Source organism: Alosa pseudoharengus, unplaced genomic scaffold (assembly GCF_046254945.1).
Source record: "Alosa pseudoharengus isolate Yale_2024_CS ecotype anadromous, Long Island Sound unplaced genomic scaffold, YU_APseudo_1.1 YU_APseudo_1.1_scf_6, whole genome shotgun sequence".
NCBI classification, from domain to species: Eukaryota; Metazoa; Chordata; class Actinopteri; order Clupeiformes; family Clupeidae; genus Alosa; species Alosa pseudoharengus.
The window spans coordinates 25,018,558-25,046,359 of record NW_027468848.1 but is presented as its reverse complement, the minus strand read 5'-3'; the positions used below and the strand labels follow the sequence as shown (position 1 = coordinate 25,046,359).

Here is a 27,802-nt window from a genome sequence, read left to right as displayed (position 1 = left end):
GCTCGTCTCCTCAATCCCAGCATCCCCTCCTGAGAGCGTTCTGCTAATGTTTCTCCTGTTTTACAACCAGGCGCTTCCTGGAACAGGTCCTACGAGTCATCAAACGCTGCATTAGGAGAGCACTCTCAAGTATTTTTCTACCACTCAGGGCTCCTGATAAATAACTTATGGTGGGGGTGGGGGGGATTCAAACGTCTTTCCTATTACTAGCCTCTATTCATTTTTAACAGTCCCCAGGGGCGTCCATCCGTCCTGGACTTCAAATGCATACATAAGCGAGCGGCGAGATGCTCAACTCCCTCGTGTCCCTCCCCTGGAAGAGAGGTAGGAGGAAGACAACGATGACAGAGCCAGGGGCTTTGAGCTGCGGCACACTGCAGCACGCTCGACCAGCCATCCCTCCCTGCTCTGTCCTTTCTTCTATCCTCCGAGGAGAGAAACAAAGGAAGCGTTTGAAGCGGAGAGAGAAAAATGTAAGGGGGGCGACGATGGTGCAGAGGGAAAAGACAGAGAGAGTGAGAGAGAGAGAGAGAGAGAGAGAGAGAGAGAGAGATGAGAGGAGAGAGGAGGCATTGGTGGTTTAGGCATCAGAGTCTGTCTCTGAGCTGCCAGTCTCTGTCAAATTACAATGCGTCCGATGAGTCGTTTTTCTCGCTCGCAGTTACAAATTAGTCCATTAAGCTGTCGGCGGCTGTCCCTTTTCTCCCTTGAAATGGTGGGATGAGGCAAAGAGGGAGGGAGAGAGAGAGAGAGAGACAGAGAGAGAGAGAGAGAGAGAGAGAGAGAGAGAGGCACACAGCGAGTTCCCCATCATCATTTTACTGCTAACTCCCTGGGCCTGGGGAGGAGAAGAGAGCAGATGCGAGGAGACCTTCCAAGGTGGATGATGGCAGTTTGGAGGCGCGTAACAAGACAAAGGAGGGAATAAACGGCTGTCATTTTCATGTGCTGTCAACAGTAATTATCTCTGATGAGATACAGTATGATGGCGCCACGTGCGCGCGTGTTTGGGTTATGAGAAGTATCCAGATTTGACTTTTTTTGCATCATGAGCAATTCACAGAGGAACCTTCTGCGCACACGGCCCGATGGGTCATGATTCACTCTCCATCGCAGGTAACTTTTAAATAAATAAGATGCGATAAATTATTCATATTTAGAGAGAATGGGAGTGAGTGCACCATCAGAAATAATCACTCTGGCGACATCTTTAATGCGTATCGAAAACCTAACAATGCACATCATTAAAAATGAGCATAACATACCATGGATCTTTGTGCTTTTTTAATATTTTATGAGCCTCCATTCCCAAGCTACCTTGACTTTTAAATGACCTCTGCAGAGAGAGAGCACACGGCACAAAAAGCTCATTGAAGGCCTCCACTATAAATCAAGGCAAGGCATCACTGGCCTTTATATACCTCCCTCTCTGTTTATAAAGGGAATACTCCCATCCTTTCAAACGCTGACTGCTATTCATGCAATCCAGGGGCATTAACTCAGCGGCTCATGTCACGCTGGTCGAGTCCAAACGGTCTTTCTGCCCCCCCCCCCCCGGCCCCCCTTCTTGGCTCGTAAGTCTGCCCGCCGGTGCTGCCCGTACTCTTCTGCGCTCCCTCCTATTTTTGTCGCCGACCCTGACGGCAGGGCCCCTGGACGGCCGGCCCCGGTGCAGCAAGCAGCATATTTGATTAATCAGGGCTCACTAGCTTTGCGTCAGGAAGAGCGAGAGGCTAATGAAATCATGCAGGAATTAAGTCGTTAAGGGTGGGACTCTCCGCCATCCCTGAAACAACCCCGACCTACCCCCCCCCCCCCCCCCCTCACATACACACACACACACACACACACACACACACACACACACACACACTCCTCCTCATTCACCACCACCATCTTTATAAAGCAAAGCTAACAGCTTTCATCTGGGCATTCAAAAAGCAGCTCAACTGACAATGCTCGAATAAGGGGCTGGGGGGGGGGGGGAGAGAAGCTATGGGGGTGTGCATGGGTCTATTGGGGGGCGGGGGGAGAAGCTATGGGTGTGTGCATGTGTCTATTGGGGGGCGGGGGGAGAAGCTATGGGTGTGTGCATGTGTCTATTGGGGGTGGGGGGGGGGGGGGGCAAGACTGTGAACTGGATGTTTGGGGGAGGGCATGTATGTGTGTGTGTGTGTGTGTGTGTGGGGGGGGGGGGGGTAGTAGGTGGGTTGGACTTAACAAGCAAGGATCTCGCAGATTTAAAGGCACTGCTAAAAATTTATGGAAGCATGTTTGGATGGAGTCCACAGTGAGCAGCTTGGCCAGCTGAGCAACATCACAGTGGGACGCCTAATAAGCCCCACGCAATTTTTCACCCCATATTTTATCAATAAAAAAGCAGTTAAAAAACCCAACCACAGCCGCTGCGCAGCCTGCCATCTGGAGCCTTCTTTCATTTTATAATCCAACCGTCATTAAAATGCTTCTTGGCAGTTTACAGCTCGTTTTCTCTGTACAGATGTGGAACGAATCTTCAGACACTTCTCTGATCAAAGTGCTCTCTCGTCGACGGCAGACACAAAACTTACCACCCTCAGGCTACCAGAGTCCTAGCTGGGGTTACCGCTGCCATTATTTATTTATTTACTCCCAGTTATTTATTTATCAGTGAACTCCCACTAGAGCCTGGGTCAACTCAGAAGCCTGCCCTCCCCCTGCCCCCCTCCCTGTAGCCCCCCCCCCTTCCACCATAATAGTGTTATTTTCGGTGGGTGGTTGAGTCTTGCCTTAAGAGCTTTGTGATCTGTGGCTTCAGCTCCAAGACCGCCGCCCTCAGATCCATTTTCAGACTAACAGTAGTAATTTATGTGTCACTCCTTGGCTGAGTGGCCTTGGAACAACCACATTTGCTCCGGCCAAAATAAGTATTCAGACGACTGACAACCTAAGTACATGGTGAGGACATCTCCTCTTCTTTTTTACGCAAACTTAGTCAGCAAGCATTAGTTAAGGTCTGCATTGTCTTATTTATTGATGTTCTCCCTTTGAGCAAAATGGAGTTATTAAACAGAGGCGCATGGCTTGTCTTTTCCTACGGTTTACAGTCTATCGTTGGACATGAATTATTTATCAGGTCTCTCTTGCAAATCTCCAAAGGAGCAGGGAGGTAAAGCAATGCTGCAAGTCAAAAAGGTCTGCTAAATATTAATGTTCTACAAAAGGTGTTTTTCTAATACAAATAATTTTCCATGAAAGAAGAAAAATTATTTTCTGACGATGATGCAACACGAGCAATAGCCTAACCTAACATAGCGGCAATAACATAAGCTAACATATAATAACACCACACATGTGCTAGAAAACACTGTTGTATTTACACACCATTCACAAAGCATTATAAGAATCCATTGGTACCATTACACAACCTTTCCACTACAAGGACTATACACATTATGCAGACCAAACTGAGCAGTCCCAGCTCCAAAGGCAGATCAAATGTACTTCACAGAGGCTGGGGCCTCTTTACACCATGTGCTCAAATAAGCTTGCAAGCACATGCATGCATGGTGTGTGTGTGTGTGTGTGTGTCTGTGTGTGTGTGTGTGTGTGAGAGGGGAGTAATGAGGGGGAGGCAGACACAAGCCTCTCGATGTGCTTGCTTGCTCGCTCTCTCTCGCTCGCGGTGCCGGGGGTGTTGATTGAGCTCCCCCGAAGCTACTGACGCACATCCCCCTCGTTTGGCAGGCCTCCCTGCCATCAACGCCCGCCCGCGCGCGCTTGCCTGCTCCGGCTGTCAGAGCCATGTGTTAGCTCCTCTCAGAGCATCAACCCCGCTGTCGCTGCCGAGCCAGAGACGAGCCGGGGCCCAGTCGCTCCCCCTCTGGCGGCGCCGCGGGCGCTCCAACTGTAGCAGGTTTCGCGCTAATGAAGTAAAATTTATTTAATCGAGGCCCCCGATAACCTATCCAGGGTGCCAGCCGGGTGGCAGTTGAAATGCCAGCTCCAGCACTGCAGCCTCGACGTGGGGAAAAAGGCCGCGACTCGTGTGTGTGTGTGTGTGTGTGTGTGTGTGTGTGTTTAGGGGGTTAGCACTAGATTTGCTGCCACTGGTCTTCCTACAGCACTGAATTGTGCAATGCTAATGGAGCTAGGCTACGCAAATGAACCAACCAGAGGGCCACGACTCCTTCAAAAAAAAAAAGCAGTGGTGAGGGAAACCTACTAGCCTGAAGTCATGAAACTAGCCAGGCATGCCAGATCATTAAAGCCTGCTCGGGAAAGGGGAGACCCTGGCAAACGAGCTTGGGTGGCTGGGATCGTTAGGAACCTGCTTCCACAGGCCTCCTCCCCAGTGCCTTTCAATCCCCTATAAAGTTTTATGAAGGCCTCTTTGATACAATAATTATTTTTTCCTGTAATCTTTCAAAAAAACCCTGCACCTTTCTCCCTCGCCGAGGCACATCAAAGACAGGGGGGACGGCTGTTCACATGAGGGCCTCCACATCTCGTTTTTTTTCTTTTTGCGGGGCCTTAATTGAAGGCAGCTGGGTCTTGTGTGTTTTGGTAAGGCACTACAGCACCGCCTCGCTCTCCCAGGGCCGCCTTGCCTTCCCCCGGCCTCTCAAAGCTCCCCACATCAGACGGCCAAGCCTGCAGAGAGCTCCCGTGGAAGCCAGAGTGACTCCAGGGCTCGTTGGCTTGAGGTTTGGCCCTGTCCCCTTCTCCGACTGGCATATGCGGCGGACATTTGGAGAGGATGTGTGTGTGTTGTTGCTTTTTTTTCTTCTTTTTATGCCTTTCTAAAGCGTTGCCGGGGTGCTAAGTGGAAACTGACATGTAGTTTTACAGCATGACACACACTGGGAGAGCCGGACCATGTCAGCAAGGTTTACATCACCATATGCTGCTCTGGTTTACAGAGGGGAGTGTTTTTTTTGGGTCCAAATGGCCCTGGAAATAAATGACATTCAGTCACCAACTCACTCCATGGCTATGCCCCTGCAGTCAAACATATTTGTCATGGTTAATGCTTTTTAACGGCATAATATTTTCCTGCGTTAAGTCAAAGACGACACAGAGCATTAGCGCTGGCATGTAAATAGGCAAGTTCCCATGAAAACACAGCAGGGAGAAGAAAAACAAAATACATCACTTCGGTGACTAATTATAAGTTAACACTTCCTCCCCCTCCTCCTCCTCTAAACAAAGAACAAATCAAAGAACTCACAAAAACGGCTAGCTCAGCTATTAGCCCGGTTTATATAGTGCAATGCCAAACTTTGCTCACTTGGTGCTAGCAATGGCTTTTAGGCACAAATTCAAAAGCTTTGTATCTTCGGGGGGAACATTTGATGTCAAATGGCATGGATTAATGACGACGGGGAGGTATTGTACACTGGCCCAAATTGCATATGCCATTTTTGGAAAGGAAAAGCAAGTCTCACTCACTCTCTCCAGAGTAGCACATGTTGAGTCTCCATGCCCCTGCTCCAAACATACAAACCCTGTCTTCTATTTCAAGACACGGGAAATCTGAAAGTAATTAGAGTCCACCAATGTTTATTGAATAAAAGGCACTTAAGCATTATGTTTACGCAAGATCAGAAATGCTAAAATCTAACACACATACGCATAAGAAACGTCTTTTTTCCCTCAAGACATCTGCAACCAATATGGACTCAATTTTGGTTTTATTACTGATGTGGAAAAATGTTTATAGTGCTTGGCTAGTTATTCAAACACTAGTCCTTAAAAAAACAAAATGGCTGTGATATCCCAAAAATGAGCTTGCCTGAAAACCCCGTTCATCAGCAGAGGAAATATACTCAAGCATTCCAGCACGGATGCCATTTTAAACAGCCTGCTCATCACAGGCTTAACTAAGGATAATCAAACACAACAAGTGAATCATTAAGCCAAGAGCACTGAGGTCACTTCAAGCTTCGTCAGAAGATTTGACCAAAACGCAAACATCTTTTGTTAGTCTGAACCTAATTGTAAATGAATAAAAACAGGCCGGTAAGGTCAGACCTTAGATACCCTGCTCTCATTAGTAAGACTAGCTAATATCTAGAAAGGTACAAGCTTGACAGAAACACAGACCATGACAAAAAAAAAGTCTGTGCATGGAAATTAATAGGCCTAATTGGTTCCAATATATTGTAAATCTCAAGGAGTTTGTAGAAGTTCCAAGATAAAAAAACACAGGCACTAGTAGCTTTGAGAATATATGTGTTGTCTTTTAGGTCTTCTCTAGACCATAACATTTAAGAAAATCTATAAAAAAAACACTGCTCAAGGTGCTTTGTTCTGGACATTTGGGTTTCTCTGATGGACACTTTCTCTCAGTGAAATGTCCTTGGGTCTGCCTATCTTGCGAAATCACTAAAGCATGTTCCTGCTGTGCCTCCTCAGCTGTCTGTCCAGTCCTTTTCAGAAGTGACCATTCCAAAGTCTCAGTGAGAACATTCAAGAACATCCACACAGACGGCCGCATTTTGTAATAAAATCCTGGATCTTTGTCCAGTGACAAAACAATAACCTTCACAAAAGAGTACCCAAACACACATTTGAGACTTGAATACCTCCTCTGGAATTCAAATAGACCTTTAAAGCAGTGATCAAGGCTCACCACACATTTGTGCACCTAATGTATAACAGATGTATCCCTTGACAACCAAAGCAACCCTTCCATTGGAGCTGGAGAAACAGGAGAAGAGAGAACATTGAAAACAGCCTAATATAAATTAGACAGAAAAGTGTTTCCAGACCATTGTAATTACTCTAGAACCAACATGGTGACGCAGGGCTGTGCAAGCCTGCCCTTTTTCCTTGCGGCTGAGACAAACAAAGTCGGACGGGAGAAAAATGACATCTACATATTAAAGTCTCTGTCGTACGTGTCAGTTATAATTTCACACCGCCTGTGGGGACAGGAATTAAACTAGTCAGTGCCAGTGCGATCTTATTCTTCCTCCATTTTGAATCCGCTCAGGATCCCAAGCTGGGGAGAATATTGCTTGCAAATTGGTTTTAAATTAAAGGCGGCGGCGAGGCATTCTGCTTTCTCAGCTCTTTCCCAGGTGCGCTTAATCTAATTTCATTAAAGAGATGAGGACGGATGATCACTTGTGTCGAAACATTAAGCCGCTTCGTCCTTTTTTTTAGAACCTCCATAAAAAACTATTAGGCCTGTCAACGACCTGGTGGGTGGGCCGTTTGTTATTGAATATGAGAAGTCAGAGGGGGAACCTGCCGGTGGATGCGGTCTGGGGAGGAGGGTGGAGGGTAAAAGACCACATTATTATTCATTTTCATTTTGCAAACCAAAAGATAAAGGGGACCGAGAGACACAGGGAATAAAACAAATGGGTGGGCGGTGGACAAAACGCGCAGGCTTTGCTCAGACATGTTGTGCATGTGTAGACGCATGCTACTTTAGGAAAAAAACTGACACCCCTTGATACAACACCTATACCTAGGAGAATAGTGCCCGACGAGCCATTGCTGATAAGCTTTCAGCAAGGCATCATCTATGTGATACTGCATTCATTCTCCACACCGGAAGATAAGAGAAGCAGGAATTAATGTGTCAGTCAAGGTCTTTCCCTTCGCTGCAGGAAAAAGTACGACAGGCATTAAGTAGCAGTCATAGGAATATGGTAATGCCTGGAATAGGATAAAATGTCCTGGGAATAGGAAGGAATGAAATTCACTTCTGTGGTTATTTGCCAGATAGTGCTCCACAAACACACCTGACTTTAATGAGCATACAGTAGCTGTGTACATCTGATGTGACACTGTAGTCAGATCTTGACATATTCCTTTGTGGGGAAGTGGGGAAGGGAAAAAACTTAGGACAAACGAATCACATTGAGAAATCACATTAAAATTTGACATGCCGTCACTAGAATAGCAGCCTTGGGTAGACTATACATTTACACTCTAAACAATCCATTTGCTATTAAAAGTGAGAGAGTTAAAAAACACTTATAATACTGGGGTTACATAATTTATCCTACTGGAATGTAATCATTAAACTCCACTGAATGCATAGCTCCAAAATCAATAGACCACTCACATTAACTTCATTAAGAGTTCCTTCATTATCATAGCACATTTTTAGATGCTTCTTGATGCATTGCAAGTGACAGTTTTACCAGAACTGCATCTGGGCTTGTCTGCTGTCAGCTCTATCAGTTCCAAACAGGTATGCAGGTACATAATATGTGGTAGACAACTGATCGCTATAGTTACACATTGTGGCTGGTGTGGTCTGGGCTCCTTTCAAGGACACACCCCCCCCCCCCCCTTAAGAGCTCTCAGAGCATCTTCCACTTATGGTGTTTCACATGAACATGGACATTTTCTTAAAGGGCAGATTGCAGACACACAATCCCCATTTTGATTATTTGTGTTTTTCTACCTCCTCTTGTCACTGAGCTGTCTTCAAATCATATCCTCATCTCTGTATCCCTTTGATTTTCTAAATTGCTTAACTGTTCTACTGCAAAAGAAGAAAGCCATTGCTTAAAAGAGCCACAGCTCTGAACCCGATATGGGAGCACCATATGAAAAGCTTTCAAGTTTTAAAAGAAAGGTTGTTTTGTTTGTTACCACCAACACCAAGAGAGAAATGTACAAGATCCACTATTTGTATTGTACTATTTGTGTACGATACACAAGCCTGCCAGAGACAAGTTTTGGTATGCATATAGCATGCTAATTAGCTAACAGCAAACTTACACAGCATTGTTAGCACTGATACAAGGTTGTTAGTCTAAGTATTTTGATGAAGTTCATACTGGAAAAACCAGTGTTCTGTTTTCACAGGACTTCCAACCAGAAGCAATAATCTATGTACTGAATAGTAACTGTTAATGTTAATTTAATGTTTTATTTAGGCAATATGACTTTGCTATAAACCATTCATTTTAATGTTAATGTAATGTTCATTGATGTCATTGATTGTATGTCTCTTTGGACAAAAGCGTCTGCTACCATAAACATAAACATGAACAAAGAATGTCATTCGCTAGCCACATTAATTGTGTGGTTTTTAAGCTTCAAATACTCCCCTCAGATTTCACTAAGCATTCTCTGAAAGTAAGTTGAAGGCACAAAGTTCATCAAGATAGAAAATATTCAGTCTTGTTGCACATGGCGGAAAGTCAAAGTGCACATGATGTGTTCAATCTGCATTCCTACAAAACAGTTTTAGGGCAAAATAAAAATATCTAATTGACGGCCATGTGGGCAAAAACACACTCTGTAAATGCGCTGACTTTTTTGTAATGAAATATTCTTAAAGATATTAGGCTGCCCTCTGAAGCCCTGTTTCATAAAATATGAACATTAGACAACACCGCCATTCAAATAAAGATTTCATTGCAAAAGTGCATAATGAGCAACACATGCTCTTAGGGCCATGGCATAATTAATGTTTAATCAATAGTAGAAGTCAGAGAGACCACAGTAAACAAAAATACATGAACTTAACTGACACCATGTACAATCCAATAAAGCAGCAATACCCCCAAAAGAAACCCATAGCATTCCAGAGGTCTTTGTTTAATAGAAAGGGCCTCTGTTAAAGAGGCCCTTTAAACAACATGTGGTTTGACTATTTATGAACATTTAATTGAGCACAGTTATGCACAGGCCTTGATTTATGACGTGACATCTGAAAGGAACATAAAACAAAGAAAACATTTCTCCATAAAGCAATTTGAGGCCTTATGGATGGCACTGGGGTCAAGAGCAAAGGTTGTGTTGGGTAAGGATTTCTATTGTGCTGTTAGTGGAGATGTTATGCCTGTTGGTTGGCTTTTCCAGGGATCTTTAACAGGCCAGGACTGGTGTTCAACTGGCAACAACACTCTTAAACTTGAATCCTCAGTTTAAATGTCTGAGATATGTCATTACATCAATTCCAAGAATAATATGATACATCCCAGCAAAGGCCTTGGATTACAACATGCATTTTAAGCAAACCTCTTGTGTCTATTTTGTAAGACCTGGATAGGCTACCTTGTATCATGTAGAATCTAATTACATGATTTTTAATTCCCAGAGGGTTGCATACTCCACCACAATGAGACACTATCAAAAAGCCTGGCAATTCCAACATGCCACAATGCATGTTTGAGGAGAGCCAGACAAACCCAAGGAAATATCCACACAATGCAAAATTTGTTTGTGGCCCTCAGGAATTCAACGCAAAACAGATGTGAGAGTGCACAGTCGACTACATGTGACAAGACACTGAGCACTTTGAGTGTACTCAAAACCAGCACTCATACAGAAAGTGCCTGGAGGCTTTTCATGGCCTGCTTCCTTTCTTTAGTTAGATTCGTTCAAAAAACTGACATGATCAGATTATTAATCCAGTAAGTGATGAGACTATTTCACAAGCCTTAATGTGAGACCATGACACCCTTTACACAGGTCCAAGGACCACAAGTGGTTTAGATAGGATTTGAATGGACTCCAATGCTACCATTTAGTTTAAGGCTATGTTTACATGTGGCCGGCTATTTTTTATAAACGATATTTCACCCTCTCCTTTTTCAAAAATAACATCGTGCACACCTGTCAGTTTTCAGAAAAGTTTTTGTTTACACTAACCTGTGTATGCCGTCAAGAGCATGCCAAACCTGTGCAGTGTAACTAGAAGCTCAAGCCCACGTTAGCCAATCAGAATCCCGAAAATAGCAATAACAGCAATGAATCACTTCCTCTTTCTCTTTTGAACTGTATTTGCAAATGCAAACAGACGAAAAGGGTTTGCACCAACATAAATGCGACTGCTACTCTGAATGCATTCATGATCACCATAGCCAAATGAAAATGTAACCAACACTCTCACACTTTTATTGCAGGTGCAAGTTCTGGCGCATACTGTGACGTTGGCTGCCTAAAAACTTTCTCAGTTTACATGCAAACGTGCAAACAAAGTTTTCCAAAATCTCCACTCTGACCGGAGTTTTTAGAAAGAATTGTTTTCAAAGGCGAATTCTCCATTTGCATGTAAACGAAAATCACAAACAAAGGGAAACGTCTCCGTTTTTCAAAATAACCATGTACATGTAAACAGGGTCTACCTTCTGGTCTGCCATATCTACACGCGAGACTGTTTATTCAAATCAGCACAACTGATTGCACCCAATAGGCACACCTGCAGGCAATATTCTAATTAGGGTAATCTGTTAAGTCTTGACAAATGTGGGCGTTCAGGTGCACCCTGATAAGAAGTGAAAGGCACCATTGTTTCCCCTGGAGTCGGAGGAGGAGACGGCACCTGTTGCTTCTTCAGTGCCGGGAAATTAACAGGTTGGCAATCTGTAAAGTCTGCACAATTACACATGACAGTTTTCGTTTTTGCCAAGTGGAAAAACCTCACTCTCAATAGTGCAGAGTTATATAAAAAGTATGTTTTCTCTGCTCTTAAGGCTGTTGATTATGGGACGTAACCCGTCTCCAGCAGTTTAAACGCATGTTGTGTTCCTTTCAGAGTGTAATGACAGCAATTTTACAATCATGCAGGCTTTTGAAGGAAGGTCCACATTTGCAGTGGTTATAATAACTTTCTGTAGAGTCTCAAAGTGATGTGTGCTCAGATGTGGATATAGTCAAACTGCTACTGTGATTTCTGGAAAAAGGACATGGCCTTTCATAAGGACGGTGAAATGGACAACATCTTTGACAATCGTACCAACATCACTGCAAATGAAATGACCGACCTTGACATTAGGTAAAAACTGTATTTCTTGAACTGAAGAACCTGTTGGATTTGAAGGCCATTCTCCTATGCACTGCCTCAGTGCAGCTCTGGGTAAAAGAATGGAGTGAGTGATGTGCATTCTGTGGACGTTGCCACATTCTGAGAGCAGGCCCCCCTCTCCCATTGTTTAGTAAGATTTCGCTGCCAGTCAATCAACATGCTGCACTCAAATGACCCACTCCCTCCTCCTCACAACCCCCTCCGCCTCCAACCAGGTCTTTCACGACGGACAAGAAAACAAAACCTGATGGATGTGCCTGGAAGAGGATGGAGGAAGAGACGGAGGTAGAGAGAGAAAGAGAGAGAGCCCGCATTTTGAATTCCCTTCAAGCAATTGCTTCCACATGCTCCGACACAACATGTAAAACAAAATGCAAAAACAAGGATAGAGGGGGGAAAAAAAAGCACCCCCTCCAAGACATCTGGCATTTCCATTTTCAGGGGGCTTGCACATAATGACACGTCCATGTGGCAGGTGCCTGACGGAGTCATGTACTGTGGCGGAGGTGCTCCAGGGAGGTCAGTCGGTCAGGTCGACCTGAGGACGGCGAGCACACGGACACCCCCCGCCTGCCACCCCCCCCCGGCCCGCGGCTAGTGAGCCGGATGGGATCCGACAGGGCCGCGAGCCCTCTTCCTGTCGTGTCAAACAGCATGCAGCCGCCCAGGCTCCTTGGCTCAATGAAGAGATAAAAGGCTATTGACTGCCAAGCTACGGTTAATGCAAATTGCGCCCGCTATCAATGCATTATTTATGGGGCGAGGTGCAGACATTTCCACAGAGCTGGGAGGAAAGCTTACTGGAGATTAGCAACGCTATCTCATTCGTTTACAAGTGAGTAATTGTTTAACTGCAGTGGAATTAACACGTGTAAGGCATCCATTGAAGGGTCAACATTTTTATGGTGGCAGTCATAAACGGTGTTATCTTCACTGAGAGATGACTATGCAAAGGCATTGGCACAGAGAGCGCCATTTGAAGTTGATAAGTTTCCAGGTTTGTTAGTGCAACCAAAACCACCCAGCACCAGATTTCCACATGAATAAACGTCTATTTGAGTTTGAACAGAGACACTTGCTATTGATATCCGCACGCACATAGAGGAGACTGTAGCCTTGGGTTTGTCAAATAAAATCAGCACCCCAGACTTGAAATCAATCTCATTACGGGGCATCTTCCTGACCATAATCAATGACGATGAGAATAATGTGACATGAGAATAAGAGAGTGCTGAGAGAGGACTCCATCTCCCCAGTGCTGTGTGCCAAGCTGTCCAATTTCTGATCAATATAAATAACCAGCATCTAATTCCATTATCCATCACTTACCTGCACCCTCTCCCGCAGTGACAAATGTTTACTCACAATGGCATTACAGCACATTTTATCACAAAATGACAAAATGGGCTTTTCATGCAAATGCAAAAGCAGCGGTAATAATTCAACAAAGTATGAATATGTACGTCTCAGGCAAACTCAAACAATGCATCACTCTTTCACCCATACTGGTGGCTGTTTTTCACCCCAAACTAGATCTGAGGACCTAAAATTTAAACAGGAAATGTTGCTTGACATCCCCGAAACACTGACACTCACTGTCATTCTCTTCCAAACGCCCTTCCCTCCCCTCCCTACCCCACCCCTGAAAACTGCATCCCCATTCCCTTTTGAAAAGTGCCTCTCCTTGTGCTCCCCTGCCCCCCCCCCCCCTCCTCCACTCTCACGTCAAATGCAAATGATCAACAGTCGTGTCGACGACTACCTTCTACTACCTCTCATCTTGCCACGCCAACGAGAGACTTATTTATCTGAGGCAAAAACTCAGGGATTGACACTCAGGGTGAGCCGCACATACTGTATCATGTGGCTGGAAAAAGTAAACAAGACACATAGGGGGGAAATAAAGCTTACCTTGTCATCAATGTCGCTCTCGCTGTCACACTGCAAGAGAAGAGAGAGGGAAACAGAAAGAATTATTCATTTGGCCCCCCCACCTCATTATCACCGCAGATGTTATTTTTGTGTGTGACTCCTCTCCTTCAGTGACAGCTTTCAAGACAAAGGAGACGAGATGAGGGCAAAGAAACGGTGGAATTTGAAAGTCCCCCCTCCACGTGGTTTGAGAAGAGAGAAAAAAAATCAGTGCTCAAAAATTCCCCTCTTACTTAACTTCGTCTTACTTATGATATGAAATTTCAGTTTAGTCAGTTCACTGTAGTGGACACTCGTCTGAAGGAAAACAAACTGAAGTGTTGCTCTCTTTTGCCTGAAGCAGAGCACCTCCTGTTTAGACAGATAGAAAGCATACGGTTTCATGCTATCTAGGAGGGCATGAAACACAGGCCTACCCTTTCACTCAGGGCCAGGCTACTTTAAATATGGCAAACCATGTAATGTCATAAGAACCACAAGAAAATGACCACACATTCACCCAAAGGACATGAAACACCACAGGCTAGTAATTAAGACATTGCCCTTCTTAGCACACAAACTCTCTTCATCTCCAAATTCCTTTATAAGCGGCGGGCATGGGGACTAGTCAGATTGTGTGCTCTCAAGCCAAAGACCCTACATTAGATTTAGTCCATCCTGACGTCCAGTCAGACCAGATTTAGGGAGTGAAGGACTTAACTGACAGAGATGAGATATAGTTGTAAAGCGCTAGCATCCAGTGGGAGAGAAAGTTATAGCAGTGTGGTTCTACATCGAAGATCCTTTCACTCAAACATGTTAACTTTCACCCATATGGTTACAGTAATTTAGTCAGAGAGAGTTCAATGCCAGGAAAGATTAGTTTAAGAAGCTAATTTTGGGATGATTTACATGCTTCCTACTGCCAGTGCAAGAAATTTGCAAAAAAGGGAAACTGACCAAGAGCCAGGGCTAAAATAAGTCAAATACGAGAGCAGTTAACCTTTTAAACCATGTACAAATTGATGCTGAGTCTCTCACTGGATACTGGCGAGTAATACATTTATTCAAAATGTCATATGGTCAAACATAAAAAAACACCACAGAAATAATCCTTTCTGCCTGTCTTTAATTATGTGGCATATCTTTCAAAAAATGAATCACAGATTCTCCTGCAGAGTACGTTTTTAGGTCTAGATACAAATGGGCCACAATTACACGTATGCAAATGGGAACAATAATATGCATGCTACGATTCCATTAGCACTGTAAAGAGAGATGGGCTCTCGCCACCCCTTTTCTTAACGAGACTTGCGAGTTGCTTGCTTTCATTTCTCCCATTAATCCTTATTTTTCCCTTTCCTCCCCTCGCTATGAGGACATATATAACGGTCCATGCAAGGCCCCCTTTTTAAACCATTGAGTGATTAATGCAAAGTGGACTAGAGCAAAAAGGAGAGACCTTTTTAGAGACCTTGACGCAAAGGAACAATACAAGGAGAAATTAAGCTGAGAAAGCATTAACAAAAAATAGGGCTCTAGAAATCTGCCTTTAGTCTGGCAATTAAGTTCCTGTGGCAACATATTTAAGTGGCCTTCCTCACTTTGTTTAAGTCCTTTTCAGCACCCGGCACAAAGGCTGGAGTGGGTCACAGGGTTTTTGTATTGGTGTGGTGGGTCCCAATGTGTAATTAAGTAACGAGTACAATAAGCACTGCAAGCCAATGGCCATGGGAAGGGAAGAAAAGCTTCTCCACAGCAGGAATCCATCTTTTCTCTCTTATTCACTGCAGGGCAAATGACTGAACAGTTTTAAGTCAAGAGATTTAGTGGCTCAATGGGAGTGATTGTGTTGGGGTTTGTGTGTGTGTGTGTGTGTGTGTGCGTGTGTGTGTGTTTGTAGGTGTGTGTAGTTATGTTTGTTCTATCTGCAAATCATCACACAGCCCCTCTTCACACAACCGCCCATGTTGTTGCCATTCTTGCATGAAAAGAGGAACGATGATTCCCAAGTATGCAGAAAAGCCAAGGAAATGTTGTGAGGACCACAATTTAAGACACAGATTTTCGCTTTTGAATTTGTCTTTGTTAGCGTTCACTGGGACGGAGAGAAAAATGCACTGAGGGAACAAATACGGCATGGGGAACGAACAGCCATAAAACCCATAGATGTAGAAAACAGGTATTTAAGGAGTATTTTCTTCTCGCATTAATCATATCCTGCTGAATCTATCTTCTTGGGCCGACATGTGGGATTGTGCACATTTAAAAAGCGATGGGGGAAAAGGCGGAGGGGGTACGTGGGTTTGTTTAGGATTAGAGGAGACATTCATTCACAGCCTGTCCAGTAATTCTCTATGGAATGTTTGTTAAACAAATCCTGATTGCTCAGCTTTGCTTGTCATAAGACATTCATTATAGGTATGGGGTATTAAAGAAGGCAAAGTGGCTTAGGCGACTGCCAATCATCACCTCATTCAGCCAGAGTCTCCTCTCAACAAGGCAAGACAGTCATGAAATGGCACATAAATAAAGGGGATGGCCATTGGCTCAACAGCCTTTGTTTTTTTGTTTTTTTAAAGTAATGTTTGTTTCTGAGCAGTGGATAATCTGTTCAAATAATAAGCTCCTTTTCGGTTGACAGCGTTTCTGCAAACATGCTGATTCGTTGGGTCATAACGATGTCTGGCAAGCTGCGGCTGTATGGAAAACAGACCACCGGCGTTAACAGAGATATACTCCCCCCGTGTGCAGCCCAACAGATGACACTCGGCCCCCACACGGTGATTCTCATTTTCCTAGTTATTTGCGAGTGACTGAAACTGGGGCAATGGGGGAGAGAGGAAATATCTGTAAGACAGTTTACAACCCCCCCCCCCCCACACACACACACACACACACTCTCCAGGAGATCTGGAGCTACAGCAGTGGTCCCACTGAACCATTTCCACTCCACAGGAAAAAGGGGAAAAACAATATCAGAGAGCACAGCTTGGTGCTTATCCCCCCACCCACCCCCCACCCCCGAGGAGACCTAAACTGCAGCCAACCGTGCAGACGGGGCCCAGCCAGAGTCAAAGTGCCTGTCTTAACGGACATCGAACTCGGACAGGAAGGTAGAGAGGGCAGGGACGGACTGCGTGCTGTTCGGTAGGAGAGGAGCAGACACAACACCAGCTCGATAGGAGGCCTGAAATGAGATCTGAGACCCCTAGTGTGGTGGGGTCGGCATGGGGGTCTGCTTCAGACAGAGCTCAGAACAGAACCCTGCTGTGCTGTGTGTGTGTGTGTGTGTGTGTGTGTGTGTGTGGGGGGGGGGGTAGGCATTTTGTGATGATTGTGGTGGTCTAGTGGTGGCCAAATAACTGATGCCCTATTCCAGAACATGTGTGTGTGTGTGCTGTGTGTGCGCCCGTGCATGTGTGTGTGTGTGTGTGTGTGTGTGGGGGGGGGCAGGTTGGCATTTTGTGATGATTGTGGTGGTCTAGTGGTGGCCAAATAACTGATACCCTATTCCAGAACATTTACAGCACATGAGAAACGACTTGCTGCTCTCTTCCAAAAAAACATGCAGGGGAGAGGCAAGCATATTTGTGCGAGTGATGGAAATGCAATAACATATGCTTGAAGAAAACACACATACTCTCCCTCCATCAAACACACACACACACACACACACACACACACACACACCAGTCTGGGGGGATGTTGTTAAAAGCGAGCGAGAGAGAGAGAAAAAAGTTTGTCTGACAGGAGGAAGGGCTCCCATGGGCTTTGAGATCCAAAAAGAGCCAACCCCGACTCACAGCTCCGACGTAGAGCAAGCAACATCTGCACCTGCCAACAACATCCACACACCATCCCAGAGGTAGGGTGGAGTGCGGTGGGCTTTCAGAGGGGGGGGGGGTGCGAGGGCGGAGTGGGGTGGGCAATGGTGGGGGAGCCACGGTGAGTGCTTCTGCCCCACCTTCCCTGACCAGACGCTTTTGACATTTACGCAGCTTTCAACACACTCGCGCTCCGTGAGATTTATTCGCTGCAGGTCTTGGCCCAAAGGCCTGCCCTCCAGGCTAGCCTTCTCACTGCTCACCTCCAACTTCAGTGCTGGAGAGGGAAAATGAGATGAGAATGAAAAATATATATAGGAACCGTGTGATATTTCAGCGCTTGTTTCTTTTGCTTTCCGGGACGTTTTAATAGACACGGAGCAGGGGGAAGACAATAAACGCTGCACGCCCCTGAGCATATTAAACCCGACTAGCCAAATCGATAACACAGTTCCACCTGTCACATTCCAAGAAGGTTCACAATGAATTTGGTCTCGGAGGGGGTGGCGGCAGAGGCAAAAAGTCTCACACAGTCACATCACTTTTGGCACGGCCCTCGCTGCTGGGGGCTGTCTGGCTGAATGCTGATTGAGGCCATACTTGCTGCGAAGCAGATGAAAATATGCAGCGTGAGACCTGGCAGTGGCAGAGTGGAGATGGCACTATCAAGGCTTTTGGGGAACTGAACACACAGGCGTGGGCTGTGTGACTGACAGCACTGGCTGAGTGGCTTTCGGGGTTTAATGGATAGCAACACATTATCTTCAAAAATAGAAAAACTGCACAAGACAAAAAAAAATTTGAGGAGCAAGAAACAAACATGTTATGTTAAGTCTAACGCATGTAGGAAACAAGCAAGGTCTTCACATGGTTTGTAGTGGAGTGTGACTCACCAGGCTCTGGCTACAAAAAAAAACTTCAACCTCTTTGCATTACGGAAGGCCAAGGCAATTCCACTTGACCCCTGAATAAAAGATGAGTGCTAAACCACCTCCTAGACCCTTCATTTGATCAAAGCTTCAAATTTATACAGACATTTGACCCCTGACCCTGCCTCCGGGCATCATGGGAGGTCTCATGACTACCCTGGGTCAGCCAGCGAGGCTGGGATTAGGTGCCTATTGATCAGCCGGAGTGAGGAGATGATCCCAGGCTTCAGCTCTGAGATGCGGGGTCACTAATAACATCGACCATGTTTAGAGAAAGAGAGGTGAGCAGGGTGGACGAGAGCAGAAAAACACGAAACTCATCTCCGATGTACAACTCACTGGCGTAGGTGGAAGACCTGTGACCTGACTGTGCGAATGGACCAAGTACCGAGCCCTGAGGTACTCCGGTTTTAGACACTTCCCTGCCAAGACATTCAATAACATTCCTGGGAGATAAGATTTAAACCTACTATACACGTTTACCAGAAAAAGCACAGATTTGAAACTGGAAGAGAAGAAAGACTCTGCAAGTGGACTCGGTCAACGTGGGAAAAGAAACAGAATGAATAAGAGACAGTACGAAACTGACAGCGGCTGCAGATCCCTGGGAGGAATCCACTGACTTCAGGAGGCTCAGGGGCCTAGGTCGGGGCTGCATTAAATCAAGGATGTGAGGAGAGACCTGAGCCACGAGGTGAGCCCGAGACGAGAGAGAGAGAGAGAGAGAGAGAGAGAGAGAGAGAGAGCGGAGGGCTGCGTTTCACTGAGCCCAGGCCTCCTGTAAACAGCATGGCCCGTGTGTGCCGCAGCTGTAGCACTCTTCCAGGTGGGGGCCCACACAGAGGAGGGTTGGAGCTTTGGAGAGGCGGAGGAGGAGGAGGAGGAGAGTAGAAAGGAGTGAATGAGTAAAAAAAGAGGAGGAGGAGGAGACAGACCCCCACCCCTCCAAAACTAACCCAGAGAGACCCTCGCTTAAATGAAAGAGCTGCCTTCAGCCGTCCAACTGCAGGTCCCTCAGCCCCAGCCTGTGCACCATGAGATGGAGGGAGGGAATCGTGTTGGCTGCCTCTGACAGTGGTCTGGCATCCTGCTGCATGTAATGGGAGCGATACGAGGGAGCGAGGCGGCTTTATTCATGAGAGAGAGAGAGAGAGGAAGAGAGGAAATCACAGCCAAGAAACCCGCCAAAACGGACTGGAAAGCCATCCACGCATCACACCACACCACACCACGCTAGCAGATAGGCTCCACAACTCCAGAGAGGGACATTTAACATGAAGAGGAATTGAGAGAAGCTAATGAGCACTGGAACGCGTGCAAAAAAGAAAGAGACGGAGCGCACAGGAAAAAGAGGAGGAGGAGGAGGAGGAGGAGGAGGGGGAGGAGGAGGGGGAGAAAGTGCTAGCAGCAGTGGGGTGTGACCATGGAGCAGGCTGATTTACAGTGTGGATTTGAGCGGGGCTTGTTTTATGAGGTCCCCACGGGGCTCCCAGAGCCGCTCGGCAGTACTGCCGTCGCTCCCTTTTGCCTTGACAATTCCCACAGCTACAACCCCCCCTCATCACACACACACACACACACACACACACACACACACACACACACACACACACACACACACACACACACACACACAACCAGGCACCAGCTCTAGTGTTCTCTTCAGCTCCACTGAGACATAGACAGACACACACACACACCCTTACACCCATATACACACAAACAGACAAATTACACATCCACTCACTTAGGCACAAACCCAAAACACAATCACAGAGACTCCCTGTATCGCCGCCGCCTTTCTATCCCACGCACACACACACACACACAGAAACACACACACACATACACACACAGACACACACACACACACACACACACACAGATCCCCAGCCCTGCTCTGCCATGGCTTCTGAGGCCCAGCAGTGCGGCGGCAGCAGCAGGCACAGGGCGGTGGAGATTTAACTCGGGCGTAGGAGAAATTAGCCGAGGAAGGAAGGAAATGGGATGTTGACTTGAACTCGCCCCGAGGGCAGCCTGTGAGTCTCGGCGCGCAGCTCTGCTGGCCGCTTGACAGTTTGATGGAGCGAGCGCAGGCGCTTCCCCCCCGGCCCGCTCCGCCGTCTCCGAGACTGATGTAGCTCAGTGAGGAACAGATTGAGCCTCCGGGCATTGCTCTGTACAGTCTCTCTCTCTCTCTCTCTCTCTCCCTCTCTCGTGCTCTCTCTCTCTCTTTCTCTCTCACCTTTTCTCTCCCCTCTTCCGTTTTTTTTTCTTCCTTTTTCCCTCTCTCTTTCCCTCGCTAGCTCTCAAGCTACTTCCCCCACACATATACACCCACACAAATACACTGACAGAAACAGCTTGCACGCAAATGCTCACCAGTCTCACCACGGACACAGGCAAACACGCACACGCACACACACACACACACAGAGTAGTAGCCTTCCTCTGCGTGAATCTCTCCTAAATCTCTCCTCTATCTCTCCATTTGCCTTGGCTGTTGCAGTGAAGTGCAGTGCAGTTTTACTGAGCCACACACACACACACACACACACGCGCGCACACACTTTCTCTCTCTCTCACACACACACACACACACACGCACACACTTCCACACGCAGAGGCTGTGTGGGGGGGCTGCGAGGCAGAGATGGCGGCCGGCAGAGCCGTAATGAAAAGAGTCTTGCGGCAGCCCACGGTGCACTGGTCATGAGAAGCATGTGCCGCCGGGGGGCTCGGCTGCTAATTTCGGGGGGCAGCCAAGCGTTTCACGCTCGACTTGTCATTCGGCCAGAGGGGCATTCACGCTGGGTGACAGCGATTGCGAGAGGGGGCAATTCCTCCCTCCTTCCCCTCAGACCCCTTTTTGCTCAGCACCCCCCCCCCCCACACACACACACACACCCTCCCCTCCAAACCTCCTCTAGCCTCCAACCTCTTCTCCCCCTCCTTGCAATGATCAAAAGCTGTCAGAGGCGGGCTAAAGAATTACAAATGAGTGTCCTGTGGCACTGACTGGGCCCGCATTCAAGTCTCTCTCTCTCTCTCTTCACTCTCTCTCTCTGTCTCTCTTCACTCTCATCGCTTGCTTCCCCTCTCTCTTTTTCTCTCCTTCTCTTGCCCTCTCCCTTCATATGGCCCTGGACTCCGGGTTCACTTCTTGCCTTGGGTTTTATTGGATTGTTTCATGTACAATCAGATAACACAGACAGAACAGTAGCAGGAAAGGAACAAAAAAATAAATCAAGGGGGGGGGGGGTCAAAACATACTGAGCAATTTCTCCAGCTTGACCACAATATTAGTGGTCACCGGTAACGCCTTGATGTGTGCGTGTTGGAGGTGTGGTTGCTGGTCGGAGGATCTTTAATCAGTGGCATTGACTGCCAGAGGATTTGGCCTGCCCTTGGGTTATCTCTGAACTTGAGATAAAACGAGAACAAAGTCATTGGAAATCATTAGGGAGAGAGAGCGAGAAGGGGAGAGGGAGCGGGGAGAGTCTCCGAGCAGAACCTCGGAGGTCTCGGGGCTATAGCGAGTCGACCCACCCCCACACACACTCAACAAAAGGCAGCTCTCTCTTTCTCTCTCTCTAGCACAGTAATTTAAAAAATGTGGAGGAGGGTTCTTTTTTTTCTCAGATATCCCTCACATCCAGCATAGATGTACCACAGAGGAATGACAGAGAGGTAGAGAGAGAGAGAGAGAGAGAGAGAAAGCGAAAAGATGTCTGAAGAGAATGCCGGTTCCTCAGCCTTCAAAACCCCATGCCTGAGCTGGATGTTTCAGTCGTCAGTTGGGTGAGATGAAAGGGATTCTGGGAAAGATATTGGCAGTAATGAAGGGGGCAAGCAGGGGAGGTGCATTAGCAGGAAGGCAAGAGGAAAACTTCTGTTAATCTCTCAAGCTAGGCTTAGAAGGCACCGAGAAAGAGAATGAGAGAGGAAGACAAGAGCGTGAGGGAGGGAGGGAGAAAGGGAGAGAGGAGGGAGGCAATGTCATGGAGGAAAAGAGAGAGGGAGAGAAGCGAGAGAACGGGGAGAGCAGGCATTTGCCGTGCACATCCTTGGGCTCTGAATAATTTAGTGCAGCGCTGGGAAAGACGAAACAAAGATGAACACAAAAACCCTGGCAGCGTTTGACCCAGTGCAGGAGCTACATCGGCACACATCACAGTCAAACTCTTGCTCTACCCCTCTGTTCTCGCTCTCTCTCTCTTTCTCTCTCTCCCTCTCCTCTCCTCTCTCCCTCCGAGCGGAGAGAGGGAAACAGCTGTGCTCCCTGCTCGCTCTGCGTCCGTTCCTATGAAGCCTGACAGAATGGCTGACAACTCAGTTCCACGTGGAGCTACTGTAGCAGAACACCCCCCCCCCCCCCTCACCACCCCTCAACCCTTCCACACACCCACCAACCCTCCCTACTGAATCTCATCCCGCCCCCAACCCCACCCTAAGCCACTCAGACGACTGCACCCACACACCACCCGGCTCCCGCTTAAAAGAGCCGTGGTGTCGAGCACCTCAGGATATCATACGTGGGAGGCTCGCTGAGCACCTCACAAGACGCTGCCGATTCCACATTAGTACGCCGCCGCGAAACACGCTCTGTGGAAGAGATGCAATAGCTAACTCACTGGGCCGTCACTCCGAGCTAGGTGGGGGGTTAAGCAGCGACGGGTCAGAGTGCTATGACAAGGTTGACCTCGCGGGCACCCTGGGCTGAGTGGAGAACAGGTGAGGGGGGGGGTCACCGGACCGGAATACGTGACGCAGCGTGAGTGACAGTTGTGGGTGAGGTCAGGGCCGTAAGAGCCTGGCACGGCGCTGTAAATCGTTAACCCTGACCAGAGGACGCGCTCATGCAGCCAATTCTCACTCCCCACATACCCCCCCCACACACACACACACACACACATCCACCCCCCACCCCTCATGCATCCTGGGCCAAGTGTTGGTCTCAGATTGACAGTTGAGACAAAGAGGGCGCGGTGCCCAGGCGAAAGCTCCGGGGTGGCTTTTTATTTCATTCATTGGCAGGTGAGAAGAGACGGGTAAATGGCAGACGAATGAATGGGGTGGGAAAAAAAAAAATAACAGCGACGAAAAAGCACAGACGCTGTGCTACCTAGCTGACAGGATGCCAGCACTGCTTCTCCTCTCTCTCTCTCTCTCTCTGCCTCTCTTTGTCACTCTCTCTCTCTCTCTCTCTGCCTCTCTTTGTCACTCTCTCTCTCTCTCTCTCTCTCTCTTTCTCCCCCCTGATCACAGCCTCAGCCGCTGATATTAATGGGACGTCCCTTGTTTGTAAACGTGCCAAGTTGTGTGCACCACCGCAGGCTGTCTATTATAGGAGGCCTCTGGGGTGGCTTTTCCATATGGCATCACATATGGCACTCAGCAGCATCAATTAATGTTGTTATAATACTGATTTTTATGAGCTGTGTTTCCAGACCTACTCTCTCTCTCTCTCTCTCCCCCTTTTCTTGTGTGCTCTCTGTCTCTTTTTTTCTCTTGCTCTCTCTTTTCTTTCTCTAGCACTTGCTTCTCTTCTCTTCTCCACCTCCACTCTACTGCATTCCCTTGCTCTCAGGAGTCGGCCCACACTGATGCCTCTGCCAGAGCTGACTTCCCCTCCATCAGAAAATCCTGGGCCTCCGAGACGCAGAAAAAACGTGTGTGTGTAGGCTTCAGCTCAGTTGGATTCTCAAGCACACGTTCTGGACTTTGTTCCTGCTTTCAGGCACGCAGAATGCGCCAGCATCTCAGATACTGCCATGATGAAAGAATGATGACTGAGAGAACGAAAGGGGGGGGAAAAAAACAGGGCAGAACTGCATATGATTTCAGTGATCATAGCGAGCAGGCAGGGGGGAGGGAGGGGGAATAAAAGACGACTGAAACAAAAAAAAAGAAAAAACAGGAAAAACAATTGGGCACAGAGGTTATCAGGCTGGCATCGCAGTGTAGAACCCAACACCGGCACGAGTGGTCACCAGTGCACAATTGTCAGGAGTGTGAACGTAAAGAGGCAGGAGACATGGAGGATCACACAAGGCGTTGTTTACGACGCATCTGGCTGTAGCGCGAGATCTAACGACGGGGAGAACAAGAGGCGTAACAAGAGCGCTGAGATAGCGCTCCCACGCCTCGCTTGTCAGATGTCGCGCAATTAGCGCAAGAGCGCTAGGACTCCACGGAGGCTCCCAAAACAACCCCTTCTCAACAGAACCCCACCCCCCCCCACCCCCCCCCTCGTTTGAGGAGTGTGCACAAAGAGGCTTCTAAAACGTTTCGGATGGCTAATCATTCTCGGGATGAAAGCGCCTGTCTGCGGTGAGAGAGAGAGTCTTCATTCAGCGGGACTCCGATTGTTTTTGTTGTGCCTCCATTTTTTCCCCCCTAGCAGACAGCTTCTCTCGTTTGAAGGTGCACTGCGACTCAGTGCAGGGCGATGCTTTGTAGTGATATTTCAAGCAGCACAATCTCATTACCGCCTGACGCTGGTGGTTCTCGGCGAGGAGGATTGTCATTTCATGCTATGGAGTTCCATAAAAGAGGCAAAATGGAGAAACTCTGAAGCCCTTCTTTTGCTGTGTGGCTCAAGAGGTGAATATACTAGGCGGAAGAGGAAAACATTTAAACGTATGAATTCTCTCGAATAAAAATACTAGAAGCGTAGTCCATTTGGTTAACTGAAGGTTGAGTGTTTGGTTCCATCAGAATAGCTCCTCTGAAATATTATATTTCTGGGTTTTGTAGGATATCATGTGCTTATATAGCATACAGAAATTGTCTATAACACAGACCAGATGACCTTAGGCTTTTATCTACATGGCAACAGATTGTAGGCCAGTGTCACGCACTTCCCAGAAAGAGTGAGGCTACAGTAAAGTTCAGATTATACAATTACTGTCATCTCCTTGGTGTTGAGCCAGCGGATTTAACATGGATGCCTGAGTCGCTTCACCAAACTTTTGGTCTGTTTAGAAGTCTGCCAAGGACTGATTGAGGAGAGCACCTCGTTACCATGTGAACCCAGCCCGTTGCTGCGGAGACCGTCACAAAGTGCTTCCTGGGAAATTTTCAAGGTCAGCGGTTAGTGCACGTCTTGCTGGCGCGCACGGGCCCACCCTCATTGCGCGCCCAGCAGGGGCTCTTTCAGCAGGGCCTGTGAATGCCCTCATTCATCCTCTTCTCCTCAATTGGTCACGCAGTGTCTGTGCAGAAGGGCCCAGGACAAACTTTTTCCCTCTTGGCTCTCTCTCCCTTTCTCTCTTTCTCTCTCTCTCACCCCCTCGCTGCTTCTTTGATGCGTCTCTGGCCCCTCGGAGGCCATGCCCACTCCCCGTCCAGTGCCCCTGCCAGACCTCTCCTCTTTTTTTCTTGATGACGAAAACTTCCCGCCATGAAATCTGAGACGGTTGTTTTGAAAACACAGCGGTTGTATTGTGCACCACTTTGGGGATTGACGTTTTTTTTTTTTGCATTTTTGAGCAAGTTTATGTGGAGACTTGAAATCGAATGAAGCGAGAAAGACATCGAAACTGAATTTACGGCTAATCATGTCATCTGAAGAGCTGACGTGTTTTCAGAAAAAAATCCTACGCGGTTTCGAAACCACATCTGGTGTTCATGACAGGGGCCCTCCTGCCCACAAGGCAGAGATGGACTATGTCAAATTTACAACTTAAACGGCCCCTTTATCTCTCCCTAGCCTCGTCCCGTTACAGCATAGGGGAGGCGTTCGGATCTACATCACTCATAGCACTGCAGCGCTCCATTTAACATTGTCGACATGACTGAGCCCTATTGTAAGCCAGCATAGCAGGACCTGGAAGCTGGTTGCGCGCCCGTGCACGGATGAGCTTCACTACGAAACAGTGGTAATACCTCTTCTCTGGACAGAGAGGCCTTCTCCCCAAGCCCCATTTTGGGGTGTAAGTGAGTTTCACAGCCCTGCTAGTGAGAAGTGACTAATTGTGTGTCGTTGTTAGCGTCGTAGCAATGAGATCCACTTCAGGCGGTGACAGCCTGTGCAATCATTTCTCTTTTCTTCGTTCTTTTTCTTCCAGAACCCCCCCACCCCCGCCCTACCCAGCCCCTCCTCAACTAGATTTACCCCTCTTGCTTCTCAGCTTACTGGGCTGTAAAATTGAGTGGACGGCCGGCAGCCGGCAGAATGAGAGCTGCCATCTTCGGCTAACCTTGAGAAGCCCCGCTCGGAGGAGGAAGGCAAAGACGCCGCCATTTTAGTGCCACCAGGAACGTGTAAATTGATATCCTCTTCATAAATCAGCGGTGACGCCGGGAGACATAAAAAAAAAAAGAAACGCCCACTTGCCCCCCTGCAAAATGACAAGGTGTGCGGTCCCGACAAACCGACGGAGCAGCTAAGAGCCTTCATCGGCACCAGGAGTGACATGGGTGGAGTAGGATGGACGGGTAATATTTGTAAGTACGATAAAACGAGAGCGAGGAAAGACTCCCAAGTCAGCTGCTTCAGGAGAAGATGGCGTCCAGCACGTGTGGAAGTCAGTGCTGATTAAATCGGGCGATCTGTTCTGGTGATGTTGCCTGCACGGCTGAGGCAGCAGCACACGAGGGCTGACAGGGGAAGGAGGGAATTTGCCTTTCTTCATTAGAGCCGACATGCCCCATCTCACTCTCTTCCCTCTCTTTTTCTCCTCCCCCTAGCCTCCTTCCATCTCCTCTCTCTCTCTTTCTCTCTCTCTCTGTGTGTGTGTTCTCTGCCTTGCCTGCCTCCAACATTGTTCTCCAGCATGCCACTTTCTGCCTAGGCTGCTAGACAGAGAGAGAGAAAGAGGGAGAGAGAGAGAAAGAGTCTCTTTTCACGCCCGCCTATTAAGCTATTAAGAAGAGATTGTGTCCATACCTCTTGGGGAAAAGTAATGATCGTTATATGACGAGAGTGCAACTAAGAGAAAATATGCTACTTCAGGGGTAAACACTGAGAAGAGCCTGTGAGATTTTAGAAGACGCAAATAAACATTTTCAGAGAGGATTAAAGGAAATTAGCAAACCCCCATAAAATGGAGTGAGCTCATTTGTTTGGATGTTAGGACAAATTATAACATTTCCAGTTATCCATTTACTTAGAGAAAGATATTGTATGATATTTAAATCCATCATACACACCAACACACTCTTTCTCTCTCACTCTCTCTCTTTCAAACACACACACACCCACACACACACACATATATAATATTACTGAGCTGCAATCCTCTCCACGAGAGATAAACCAGGTTAAAAATCCCTGCTTCTGCTCAGGGACGGCGCCTCCCTCTAGGGTCCTGCGCTATCATTTGCAGGAAAATGACTTCAGTAATGAAGAATTCAGGCCCATAAAT

General features: G+C 47.3%; 1 protein-coding gene across 9 annotated transcripts in view; it reads right to left on the bottom strand.

Moving 5' to 3' along the window:
* The window catches only part of fbrsl1 (fibrosin-like 1), a 234,067-nt gene that overhangs the window by 70,892 nt on the left and 135,373 nt on the right, over window positions 1-27,802 (bottom strand). For 8 of the 9 annotated variants that reach the window (XM_076270550.1, XM_076270543.1, XM_076270549.1 and 5 more), the window contains exon 5: window positions 13,676-13,705. The exons of the other annotated variant lie outside the window; for it this stretch is intronic. In XM_076270550.1, the coding sequence (XP_076126665.1) occupies window positions 13,676-13,705 (30 nt within the window). The remainder of the gene's footprint in view (window positions 1-13,675; window positions 13,706-27,802) is intronic. 9 annotated transcript variants of the gene reach the window in all.